This window comes from Suillus bovinus (assembly GCF_016758785.1).
Source record: "Suillus bovinus strain UH-Sbo-P2 chromosome Unknown EDB93scaffold_9, whole genome shotgun sequence".
In the NCBI taxonomy this organism is placed as follows: domain Eukaryota; kingdom Fungi; phylum Basidiomycota; class Agaricomycetes; order Boletales; family Suillaceae; genus Suillus; species Suillus bovinus.
In genome coordinates this window covers 489,144-501,950 of record NW_024542065.1, presented here as the reverse complement: position 1 = coordinate 501,950, position 12,807 = coordinate 489,144, and the positions used below count along the sequence as shown (strand labels likewise).

General features: G+C 47.9%; 5 protein-coding genes across 5 annotated transcripts; 2 read left to right on the top strand and 3 right to left on the bottom strand.

The window, feature by feature from the left end:
• Positions 1-37: 37 nt before the first annotated feature.
• EDB93DRAFT_1079672 (YccV-like-domain-containing protein) lies at positions 38-2,073 on the top strand (the record flags this gene model as incomplete). Its single annotated transcript, XM_041445476.1, has 5 exons — positions 38-652; positions 703-868; positions 920-1,641; positions 1,698-1,809; positions 1,865-2,073. The coding sequence occupies 5 exons, from the start codon at positions 38-40 to the stop codon at positions 2,071-2,073; spliced, it is 1,824 nt and encodes a 607-aa protein (XP_041310957.1).
• EDB93DRAFT_922908 (uncharacterized protein) lies at positions 2,066-3,656 on the bottom strand. The gene is made up of 3 exons (XM_041457960.1): positions 2,800-3,656; positions 2,509-2,741; positions 2,066-2,454 (listed from the first exon to the last, which is right to left on the bottom strand). Exons 1-3 carry the CDS (start codon positions 3,418-3,420, stop codon positions 2,286-2,288), a joined length of 1,023 nt encoding a protein of 340 aa, XP_041310956.1. The 5' UTR covers positions 3,421-3,656; the 3' UTR covers positions 2,066-2,285.
• Positions 3,657-4,217: 561 nt separating this feature from the next.
• On the bottom strand, positions 4,218-6,564 carry EDB93DRAFT_1127549 (amidase signature domain-containing protein). Its single transcript, XM_041448801.1, has 4 exons — positions 5,681-6,564; positions 5,520-5,626; positions 4,913-5,470; positions 4,218-4,856 (listed from the first exon to the last, which is right to left on the bottom strand). The coding sequence occupies exons 1-4, from the start codon at positions 6,108-6,110 to the stop codon at positions 4,302-4,304; spliced, it is 1,650 nt and encodes a 549-aa protein (XP_041310955.1). The 5' UTR covers positions 6,111-6,564; the 3' UTR covers positions 4,218-4,301.
• A 1,424-nt stretch (positions 6,565-7,988) lies between these two features.
• On the top strand, positions 7,989-9,171 carry EDB93DRAFT_1079428 (cytidine deaminase-like protein; the record flags this gene model as incomplete). Its single annotated transcript, XM_041445457.1, has 7 exons — positions 7,989-8,221; positions 8,271-8,508; positions 8,555-8,646; positions 8,697-8,737; positions 8,784-8,916; positions 8,965-9,042; positions 9,096-9,171. Coding segments are annotated over 7 exons (891 nt in total), but the record flags the coding sequence as incomplete, so codon positions are not given.
• On the bottom strand, positions 9,097-12,704 carry EDB93DRAFT_922727 (armadillo-type protein). The gene is made up of 2 exons (XM_041457959.1): positions 12,632-12,704; positions 9,097-12,579 (listed from the first exon to the last, which is right to left on the bottom strand). Exons 1-2 carry the CDS (start codon positions 12,677-12,679, stop codon positions 9,217-9,219), a joined length of 3,411 nt encoding a protein of 1,136 aa, XP_041310953.1. The 5' UTR covers positions 12,680-12,704; the 3' UTR covers positions 9,097-9,216.
• Positions 12,705-12,807: the final 103 nt, after the last annotated feature.

Here is a 12,807-nt window from a genome sequence, read left to right as displayed (position 1 = left end):
ATCGAAACCGGTACCAGGGCTTACTACCAGGGCCACGATGACGATACGGGAACTTCCCTTTGACCTCTATGTACAGATTCTCGAGCAGTTAACACCATCGACGGATTCTGATGAAAGCATTATTGTGCTTATATCTTGCTTGAAGACAACCACTACCCTTCGGGCAGCTGCATGTGTTTCGAGACTATGGGAGCCACACTACCGTGCTCGATACACAGTATGTGTCCCTGCGAAAGAGCAATCGCGAAAGGAATCTACAGGTGGTGACTGGCGACTTATGTATCTCGAGAGGCGGCGCATAGATCTCGAGGTATTGGACATATTGCTCGAGATTGTCATGGAACGGGGTGACAGAAGACTGGAAAGAGCGCGAGAGGTTAACACCATGTTCTCGTTTGACGCATGGAATGCCCTCGAGATTGCCGCAAATTGTCCGCTTCCAGAGATATTCCGCGAGCCAGGAGTTATAGAGCAGAGGGCCGTTCCCTCTCATGCAATTCCCATCCGCTTTTGGGCTGAAATGCTTCTTGGTGCTATTGCTAGAAGTGATGCTGTTCGCACCTGGGGAAACCTTATACATAATGACACACCCAAGGCGTTGGAGCTTTCATTCGCTTGTATGTCCAGCTTTTTCGTATATCCTCCCATGAAGGTTCGTAGCTTTAGTTAGTTTACTCTTAAAAGTTGCTGAGCCCCTTCGAGGTCTTGTCCCAACTTGAAGAACTTACGACTCTCTGCAAAACCTACTTTATAGAGCATCAAATTCCCCTTGATCCTGTTGAATTCACAAGTGATGCTGGAAAGCTCAGACTCGTCTGTTCGTCAATCTGTGATTTTATGTGGAGCTGTGGTTTTGAAGCTGCGGATGGTGAGCTCTCGTCTGATATGACATTCTAATTTTCAACGAGCGACAATTCAGGACAACAGTTTCACATGTTACATAACCGAATTCCTCACTATTTCTTGACCACGCACAAGGCAACTATACCTATATCACTTGTATACGTTTTCGTGTGCATCGCACAACAGATGGGCGTTACGGCAGCACCTATTGACTTTCCTACCAGAGTTCTGGCCGTCGTATCTTCTCCCCACCCAGATGTCTCAGAAATTTTTGTCGACGTTTTTGGCTCACGAACACAAGCCATTCTGACACTCCATGACGATATTCCGCGCTTCCTTATTCAAGCAGGGATCCCCACCAATATAATACTCCCTTGGATTAGCCCCGCTTCCTCTACCTCTATGCTGCTACGGGCGTCCCGGAATGTTTTAACATCCGCCAACAACGTGCCTGCAGGAGCAGTTCGCGAGGTTGAGCTGCAAACAGCATTCTATGCCAGCCTCATGATCAACGTCATCTTTATGGACAATCGCAGGTCTCTATTGAATATAATGAGGCATATCAATCGGTTCCTCCTCGATCTGCTGCCAGTACTTGTCGATTCATTGGCCCCTCTTTTAAACCCGTACCTCCAAGAGCAGCTCACGACATATTGCAAGGCTATCGCCGAAGACGAGAAGGAAGCGGCCACTACCTTTCATTCTCGTTCTGCACTCACACGGGAAGTGAAATTCTTCGCTGGCATGGTTTTCAAGCATGCAGCCCACGGATACGTGGGATATATATACGGCTGGGATGTGGGTATCGAGTCCACAGGCTGTTTTCATCACTCATTGCGTTTGCTTTTCGTTAGCCCTCCTGTGCAGCGGCCGAGGACTGGATCCGTGAGATGGGTGTGGATTCGCTCTCTCGAGGCCGTCATCAACCATTTTATCACGCGCTCACTCAAAGTGGCTCTGAGCGCTGTAGGTATTCTCACTACATCTCAATGCCAGGGCTGATATCTCTGCGATGTCGCAGATGTTGCAGAGGACAACATTAGGACGACATGTCTAGAATCAGTTGATGTTCGCAGAATTTTTATAGACGCACCACGGGCCGGGAGGTACTTCGAGGACTTGACACAAGTTGACGGGAGAGCAAGGTTTCTATTGAGCCCAGAACTGAATGCAGCGTATCCTGATGACGAAAGCTTTGGTGATCAGTGGCTCAGGCAAGGAGAGGATTGATCATACATCTATTGATATCGGGTAGTCCGATCGTACAAAGGATCAAGAAGAAATACATGTGTACATATCCAATGTGATACATTTAAGCTCTAGAGAATGATGACGAACGCTATGCTACAGACAATATGCAAGATGTTAGAGGGATGAATGCACGACCATGTGAAGCAACCCAAAGGAGATATGCCAAAGCGATCCAGAAATATGTCAAAAATCTACCAATGACCGAGTTCAACTTTATTTTGATCAAAACCAATCTCAAGCCATCGCTCCGACAGGGGAGAGCCCTCACTAAGACCCTGGAAACCCACGCGGTCATACACATACTTGGCGCCATTGTCAACGCCGACATATAGGACGACTTGCTCATATGTCTCCAGCAACCTGTTCAGAAAAAAGTTAGCGTCATGTTGCAATATCGTAGCCACTGATACGTACTCAATGCAGACATGGCGAACCAGTCTCGCAGCGCAGCCATTGCCCCTCCACTTCTCTGGTGTATAAACCTTTGAGATGGTAGCAACACCTTTCGACTTCCGCGTCACAGCAACAATAGTTGCAATCTCGGGTTTTTCATCCCGCTTTTGCATCTCGAGTACCCAAACTGATTTGTTTGCGATCAGAAGGCTAGCTTCTTTACGGGCTTCCTCCTCGCTAAGGGTGAACGGGGGCTAGAGGGATTCGTTGATAAACGTTTGACCTTTTTTGAAAAAAATGCAAAACACATACCGAAGTTGCGGCAAAATCGCGACATTGTTCAGTCAGTTGCTCGGCGTCCTGTTCTACAGCAAGACGAGGCTCGAGCATCTCATACGAGTCTGATGAACGAGCAGGCCGCTGTTGTCGGACCAATGTGCTTGCAGTACACACCGAGAAAAATGCCTCGTAGTACGGGTTCTTGAGGCAATCAATCCCTGTGCGTTTCGACCATTGCAGAGCGAAGGCCTCTGCGACTTTCTCAACGGAGAAGACGGAAAAGACTCTCTCCTTCTTGAAGCCACGCTCATCCAGAAGCGCGCTGCACAGTGCTTCCATGGAGCTTTCGAGAAGCTCAGCTGTCAATTCAGCGATGGGGACTGTGGAGAGGATGAAAAGGGGGTATTTGCCCATTGCTCCCTCTGTGCAGGAAAGGATCAAATGGATTTCGGAAGTGCCAGGCTTCGAGTACGTCAACCAAAACTGGCCCGTAGCATCAAGTTTGGGCGTGAACTTTTGGCGACCGAAAACCTTTTCGGCATGGGGAAGGATAAGGTTGGCGCGAGCAGGGTTGGCGAGTAGAGCAGTCCATACAGCATCTGAGATACCCGTGATGGTGTCAAAGCGTTGAACAGAGGGAACTAAACCTGGCATGTTTTCTATGGTGACTTGTAGGTCGGAAGGATAGAAAGCTGAGTATGAGTATGAGTGTAGTTGGATCCTTGAGCCATGTTCACTTTATAGTCGTCCATCACTGCAGATACAGCACCTGCGAAGATACTTTTTCTCAAGAATATAACCTAAACGTTCCGATAATCATACAGAACACAGGCTGGATAAGGGGATTAACGTCTCCGAACGTGAAAACGTGATGAATAACTATACAGGGACAGGCAAATACAACGAACTCAAACGTTGTGGCATAATAATGGAAGATTTGCCGTCTGCCATCCTGTGGTCAGAGAGGACCAAGGTACTTGGCCATATGACTTAACCATAAAGTATTCGGTGGATGATACTCACCGTTGTTCGGCGATCACATGAATGATACAGCATTGAATGTATCGTCTTTGAGTAAGACAATATATGCTGACGCACAGGCCTCAGCCTGCCAGTAGCAGTCTGCCATTGCCATCCTGTAGTGGACCAGTGCGGAGTCACATGTGAGATATGTTGTAAACCGTGCATTCTAGCTCGCATGCAACGTATCAACGACGTTCTCCACGTACTCCGACCTTGTAGTATGCGGCGGAAATTCGGAATAAGTGGTGGTGAGTCCACGTTCAACTTGAACTGTTCAAGGTAGGTGGGAGCGCTTCGTTAGAACGTTTCGACCTTAAGGTCCCTAAGCGAATAAAAAAAACAAGTCACCTATGCCGTAATGCAATCAATTCCTGGTCGGAGGCTTGGTATGACCATGCAACGAATTTCAATAGGAACGTTGCTTGTATCTCAGGCTTGTATTGAGTGTATTTGCATTCTTGAATCCCAGACATTATGTAACACTAGACGCTACATATGAACATTTGGTCCTGTTACAAGGCATTCTCTTTGAACACCTTTTCTAAAACGTTTAGCATAGCCAACAACTTCTCCTCGTTGTGCCTCCGACCCACGAGCTGTAGACATAAGGGAGCATTATCATATGTAGTTGGGTTCCATTGACTATGAATAAAATTTTCAAGATCATTCCTTGGATGTGGAAGAGGTGGGTAAGTGGCAGGTGCCTTGGCTGTGAACCGGTCAACGGGAAAGACAACGCCTGGCAAGTCCAACAGATTCCACTGAGAGGTATAACCCCACCAACTGGTTGTGTTATGGGGCGGAGCTAATGTAGGCGCAACCGGACAGAGAATAGCGTCCACAGGACGTCCACTAACAGTACGTTGTTGAGTAGCATTCCAGTGTGCCAACGCTTTCGAACGGAACGCTTCCCGTTCCAAGTTGAGCTTGAATATATCTGCGGGGGTACACGGATCTCGTCCTTGTGCGTGGTTGAGGATCCATTGGGTTTGAGGTACCTCGGACTCCCCGCCTGCTCTAATGGTTTCGTGGTACTCTGCTCCGCCATCTAGGAAATACAGCTTCGTCTACGCGAAGAATAAGGCCATTAGGTTTAATACCGGAAATAGGAGAGGTATCTTACAATCAGATCCCATCCATTCTGATGATCCACCGCTTGCCATTCAATTACGTCGTGTCCAGCACGTGCTAAGGCGTGTTTGTATTTGTTCAAAGCCTGCGTAATTGGAGGATGCGGTGCAACAACGCCATCGTCAAAAAGGATAGCAATCGCAAGTTTGTCAGGTAAACCTTCCCCACTTGCCACATCTCTTTTCCATGGCATTTCTAGGAGTACAGGTTCACTGAGCCACGGCTTTGCATCGAGCATAACTCGACAGAATAACTCGAGGTCCCTTGCAGACCTTGCCAATGGTCCGATACAACCCACGATTGCATCCATCCCATCATGCGAGCCCAGGAGACCAGAATGTGGCAGACGTGCCACTGATCCTTTTAGCCCATACAAACCGCAATGAGCTGCAGGAATCCGAACGCTTCCGCCGATATCAGTTCCAACGCCCATAGGGCTACCATGACATGCTATTAGCGCCCCTTCGCCACCGCTGCTTCCTCCTGGGGTTAAATTGCGATTAAATGGGTTAAGAGTCTTGCCGAACACGTTGTTGTCCGTTTCGAGTGACTAAAAGCCAAGTAAGCGGATGCACGAAGACGTACACAACATCACTGACAAGCAAAGTTTGTGGAAGCTGGGTTTTGACGTATAGAATCGCACCGGCGTTACGTAGAATTTCTACCACCAGTGCGTCACTGTCCGCGACTGTTTTGTATGCCCAGCCTTGATTAAAAAATTCGATAAACGACTAGTTTGGACCAAAGATATGGTTCTCACCAAGATACCCTGACGACGTATCCAGACCTTTGATTTTGATGTGATCTTTGATGGAAACTGGTAAACCGTGCAATGGTCCTATGACATCCCCAGTGTTCTCCAAATATTGGTCAAGCTCGCTGGCTTGCTGAAACGCTTCATCAAGCAAAACTTCTGAGAGACAGTTGGTGACATCTTGGGCAGCCACCGCTACTTTGACGAAGGCTCGCAGAACGTCCTGTGCAGTATAGACTCGTTTGCGAATCAAATCTACGATCGCTGTTGCATCACAATGGACGATGATACGCTCCGTCTCTGTGAGCTTGCTAAGGGGGTACTGTGAGACGTCGACTGCATCACTTGGAACATGAATGCGCCCTTTGCGATATGCGGATAGCTTCGCCTCGCGCTCCTTTCGTTTTCGTGCAGCCAAATCGTGGACATAGACCATCGTAAATAGACGGAACGGCAGGAGAGGCGCTGTTAACAAATTTTCAGCAGCTGGAAATGGCGCACCTCTTTATTTATATAATGTCAGGTAGCAATATGAAATCCCACAGATACGAAATGAATCTCAGTTTTTGAGGCTATGCACCACCTGATTGACTCGCAGCAGATCAGTGCACAAACATCGGGACGCAGAGCCCATGAGAGCCTGTGCATGCGCCGATCGACCGCATGCCATGAATGTCAGCTGGGGAGTGAAAAATGTCACCATGCCTGCCTGAATTACTACTTGACGCTCGTACAGCATGCTGTAATTTTTTTAAGTTCAACATGCGTGGTTCCTGGGAGGACTTGGAAAACATGACGATTTTGTCTTCCATGTAGAAATATCATGATCGAAATTCGAATCTGCCAGGGTTGAGTTCAAAGCCTGTCGGAGAGGATTGTAAACCTTCAAGCTTAAGCTTTCAAAATTACAAGACTTTGGCTAAGTCCGAGTCGTTAGACGATATTATGTAATAAAATGCCTACCAAATATTGTCCAAATATAGTAGGTACACGTTTCAAAGGTCTTTGATTTGATCTCCCCCCAACTGACGCGCCCGACTTCTCAAGCTAAGCCCTCAAATATGCCAAACTTGCGAAGCATGTCTTTTTGGCACTAGCATGACCATTTGGAAAGCGCAAACGATGACGTCAATGTAGGCGTTGTTATCGCGTTATCAGAATGCCCAAGAAATTTCTGCATATTCCGGTATTCTGCCTGGTCGTTCTTAATGATCTTGTATCGCCTTCTCAACCACATGACTATCAGGCTATCAACGGGAGACTTTGAAAGCCGGTTATGAAAGTATCGGGGCTTCCCAAAACTTGGCTATAACCTAGCTACAGGCCAGGTCAAACTACCTCAATCAACGTAAACCACCCTGTGGAGACACGAATTCTCTGATGGCACCACGTCTCGAACAAATCCTAATCTTCACATATCTCTTCCATGGCCGTCATCTTCGTAATATCGCCGTGCCGATGAGCCAATCCTTTGACCTTATTAAACCACATCCCTTACTGTCTGCCACCGCATGTCACCCTACTAGATCCGATTTTCAAGGAGCTTCTAGTCAGCAGCGCCTGATTTACCAAACTTGAAAGGCTCAGCTGAACCCACACTTGCCCAGACTAGAGGCTGTGATACCCATGTAAACATTCGAGATGCCAAGATTCGTACCTCTGAGCCGTGATGCCCTCGAACATCGATCAAGACAAATGTTCCGCATTAACCCAATCTGTGCGACGTACTTGAATCAGTGCCTGACCTACTATCAGTGTATGATTGTATTCGCTCCCGACCTGCCCGGTTATCCCGATATCTTCAATTCCAATTCGCCGCTCATCCACTGAAAATCCGAAATCTGCAGAATAAAAGGCAAGGTCTGCAGCTAAAAAGACTGACTAGAATCAGACGAGCCCTTGATAGGCAACGTTACGTTCCACGTTGATGAGGTATTAATGCTTGCACGCAGCATTTATTTATTTTATTTATTAAATCAGATCACGTGACTTTTGATATCTGAGAACCCGCATATCTGTGACATTTCGCCTTTATCTATCGCGCCCCGATGTTTATTGCTATCATTGGTTACCGTTTTTCGGGCAAGTCCACTGTTGAAAATTATCTGATTGCCAAAGGCTTCACGTCTGTCCGCTTGCACGACAAGGATGTTACAGTAGAGGCAGGTCCTGCTAAACATCCTGTTCCCTGAATGCAGAAGACCAACAATGGTCCCCTCAGGTTATATCAAGCGTTAAAAATACGGTCATTCCGCTGGCCTTTCCCCTGCTTCCGCTGCAAACCAACAATAATGGCGATGAGCACGGACGCCTTTTGGACTCGCCCACATCACCATCTTCCGAGTCCTCCCAAAACTCTGACATGAAAATTCTTTCCTTTCGCTCACCAGCCCTGCTACTGGATCACGTCACACAGCATTGGCGGTCAAATTTCGTTACGACAGACCTCGACTCAGATAGACTAGTGAACTACTTCATCAGGCGCCCTTTCTTTATGGTCATTAGCATAGACGCACCCATCTTGCAACGTTATCACCGCTGCCACGGGTATTTATCTCGTCAGTCGATGTGGATGCGTAGCTGAAGAACAATCTAGTCTGATGAACATGGCGACTCTTGAAGACTTCGTGCAGGAACATGACTACGAAGTGTTTGGAGACAGAGCAGGGCCAAACTCTCTCGGAGGGTTTTCACTGCTCCGCCGCGGAAGCCCAGAGGTCAAACTCAAAATCGTCAATTCCTTCGATTCTATCGCAAAACTCCATCATCACCTGGATTCTTTAGATATCATGAATACAAATCGACTTAGACCTCAATGGGATACTTATTTCATGGTATGAACGTTATTCTATTTTATTAATGGATTCAGATGTGTTTCAGACGCTCGCAGATCTTGCTTCTCAACGTTCCAACTGTATGAAACGCCGCGTAGGCGCCATACTTGTCCGTGAAAGCCGTATTGTTTCCACAGGGTATGTCCAAGTTGTCCTTCGGGCATTGAAGTTGTTATCTCGGCCTATAGTTATAACGGCACTCCTCGAGGCGTCAAAAATTGCAATGAAGGTATTTATATTTCCCTTCCCCCCGTCACTTGCTAATATAAATGCAGGGGGGTGTGGACATTGCAATCGTACATCGGCGACTAATGGCACCGAATGTCTTTGCCTACATGCTGAAGAAAATGCGCTTTTGGAAGCAGGAAGAGATCGGGTTGGCGCGAATGCCACTATGTATTGCAATACGTGAGTACTACTTTACTACTCTACTGTTGGGTTTCATTCTGGGCCCAGATGTCCGTGTTTGAAATGTACCATCAAGATCATCCAGAGCGGTGTTAAAAGAGTGGTCTACAATTTGAGCTATAAGGTGTAAGTGTGTCAATCTATCACGATTGTGCAATATCTATCTCAAATTACCACAGAGATGACGCTTCTGCACGATTGTTCCAAGAAGCTGGAGTAGACATCTTCCGACACGTTCCACCCCCTGAGGCCTGATGAAATTGGTGATGGAAGTTTGATAGTAAGATATGATGACATCATTTACTCCTTGAGGATTATGTGTACATTGTCTTGTATATCCCACCTGTATTCTCTCAAGTAAGCGACTTCACCAGTCAAATGACCACACGTCGCCATAAGCGCCAGCCATACGGCATCTTCATTACCTCTCCCGAGCGCGACATACAACTCTCTTGCACATGCCTGCAGTTCCTCGTGCGCCTGTTTGTGCAAGAAGCGCCTGAACGCGAGAATGACCTGCCAGCCGGGCGCGTCTTGCATATAGACACCAGTTACGGCAGCTGTCATCGTCCGCAGAATGGAGCGATATAAGCGGTGAGAGTGAGTGTATGCTGATTCCGTTCCTACCGCTCCATAGCCACGGCGTGCAAGGGCATTCTGATCGTCGGACGCATCTAGCTTTTTCAAAATGTTGCTAAAACGGGGCCAGACATCATCCCACACTCGTCGGCCCATGAAACTGCCAACGTGGGTCACAAGTGATTCCACAAGACCAGCAGCCGCGCTGACTACAAACGGCTCAGTGTCATTGAGACGATTCAAAATGAATGGCCAGGCGAGATGAATAGATGGTAACAGGGCCGACTCAGGGAGAACCGGAGTGGCAGAACTCAGCAAGGTCAAGATCCGAGCGCGAATAATGGGTGAAGCGTGTGTGAGAAAATAGATAGATCGTGAAACCATCTGCTTGGTCAGGGCTTGTCCCGGTGTAGGCGCAGGCTCGATATCTTCGGCAACTTTCGGTTGCGCGGTAGGACCATCTGATTGTTTTTCTACTGGTTCTTCATCTGCCTTGGTAGCGCCCCATGCCATATGAGGGGCAGGGCCGTGATCGGCGGCGTCTTCATCAGACGGGAGATCCTTCTGATGAGAAAGCCATACAAAGAGTGGTTCCAATGAACTGGTTATCATGGACGACTGCATGTTGTCTTGGCCTTCCCTTTGGGTGGGAGGCTCTTCAGCCTCAATGACCTTGATCACTTCTCCTAACACTCCCACCAAGCCTTGAACAATGACGTCGTACCCGTGATACTCATCCAAACGGTCAAAGCATTCTTCAACAACATCACCAGCCTTCTGCACCACATCAGCCCCTACGAGGCGAACAAGGACGGCCATCACTTTCGTTGCATCAATGTCAAGCCATCTGCGGCTAAGACGGCGGGAAACTGAGTCTAATGCGTAGTCAAAGTTCGACAGCAGGAGATTGGCCGGAGAGGCGTATGACATGACTGCTGACATAAAATGCAGTGTTGCAAGCCCAGTCAGGGAAAGATGGGGTGTGGGTGATACGATCGAATGTAAAACAGGATATAGGACTTGAATGAGAACGGAGCCATAGCGAGCCTGCAAAATTCCCGCGCTGATCGAAAGCAACTGCAAGCGCAACATCTGATGCAGTATGGGTTGATCTTCGGATAGAGTAGGCAGTGTAGCTCTTGGCTCCGCAACTTCCAGGGTGGCACGGATAGCCTTAAACCCCTTTGTAAAACCCACCTCCAGCAATGAGTCATCCGTTTGACGATCCGCGCGGGGAACATCAGTCTGGTTGTCGAGATATGGCTCTTCGTCCCATAACTCAGCGAGGTCATGAGATAAGCCTCTTGCAAACCGCTCCAGTTTCCTGCTACGAGACCTGCTCGAGATAGCCATGCCACCTTCATCCAGACTAAAGCCGCTGATCCCCTCAAGGAGGCGGGCGGCGCACCATAATGCTGCAATGGCATTGTTTGTTCGTGAATACCGTCCTGTACTGATGAACCATTCAACAGCATAGATGCTATTTTCGCCGCCGCTTCTCCCCAAAGCGCGTAGCATGCGAGCCAGAGCATCGCGTGTGGACCTTGCGAGAGCATTTTTTAACATCACCTCGGGAAAATTAACTGTGTCCAAGTTGTCTGCATTGTCCTCTAACAAGAGTTGAGCGACGGAACCCTGACTGACGCTCATTTGTGGGTTCGTGAACTCCAAGACAGAAAGCAGGGTAAAACCCCACTTCTCAATTCCGCCAGTTGGCCCCAATAGCGTGTCGATGCCCAAAGATATTGATGTCAGACTGAGACCTGTAGAAGACGCGCTACTAGATGTAGCCAACCGGCAGATTGCCTCTATCTGGCCTGCGATATGTTCCACCTTGTTGTCATCCTGGGAAACGATGGATCGAGGCAAAGAACTGAGGTTCTCTTTCGATATTTCAAGAAGTGCTTGGAGTAACGGTAATCTCGCATCTGAAGTGGTTGCCAGCAGTTCCGATAGAGCATGATGAGCGGCTTGCGAAACTTCAGGGAACGCACAATTTGATAGTGACAAGAGCCAAGACAATAAAAGAGGTCTGGATTGCGGAAGAGTGAGATGTGTGGAGGTAAGGATGGATTTTGAGAAAGACGACAAGGCAACCAAAGCGAGCGGTGTCGGATGATTCACGAGAAGCGTCAAAGAATTTATCGCGATGTGCAGTTGGGATGCCGACGCACGCAACCAACTCGACGTACGTGGAGTCAGATAGGGAGGCAACTCGGGTGGTTTCGGGTCTATCACAGGGGTATCTGCGAGATTGATGAAGTCTTCCAGGTCAACGACACTCCGAACGATACCCTCTCGGATGGATACATCGTCTCCCAAGGACTTCACGATTACAGGCTCCAGGGTCCCAAGGCTTAAAGCGACGATGTCCCCATTGACCCATCCCTTCTTGCTCGACATCCCAAGAGCGATTCTGGTCATGCTGCTTACGACACCAGGCAAGATGGAAGGTAAAAACTGCTCTGAAGCATATACACTGATGAGTGCACGTAGAATCTTCAGCGAAATGCGTTGCAATTTGAGATGAGGAGACTTTGCGGTGAGAAGGAGCGTATTGATAGTCTGTCCGAGAATAGGCATGAATTGCAGGCTCTGAGAATGCTCTTGAAGCTGCGAAACACGCGTGCGCAACAGGTCTTCATGAGATTCTTGTGGCGCTTCTTCTGTGCGACGTTCCCGAAGAATAGCCCACAGACATCGTGCGGCTGCTTCTTTGGTTTCATCATCCCTGATCTTGCCCTTTCCCTTGCCTTCGACATTCCCGATGATGGAGCTGGAAAGTTTGAATATCTGGTCCCATATCTGTATATCGCAGTACCACCACCATGTCTCGCATAGGATGGCAAGAATGCTAAATATCTTCTCCAGAATTTGGTCCGGGATGGCAGACGACTCATTCCGGCGGAGGATTGTTGATAATGGAAAAAATATGTAAGACACCAAGGACTGAGATAGGATGAAACCAGTTCCACCTGCATCGAGTAGTGTGCTTTCAAGATCGGACAGCAGAGGCAAGACGGTTGTTACGGTTCCTGCAGATAGCTGTGATTTCTCCAATAACGGAACACATATGTATTTGAACTAAATCAATGATCAATCCAGTCAGTCCAATATCTGGACTGTGTGTACGCACCTTTATGAACCATTGTTGTGATAAACTATCGTTGAGTTGTGTGTTCATTAAGTTGGTAGTACCGGTACACCCGATATTGACTCCGAGAGTTTCACTTGTACTACTACTTGTTTACTCATGAGCCATCTGGAAACTTTCATTTTCTCTTCTTATCTTGTAGATTTTTCTCTTGCCAC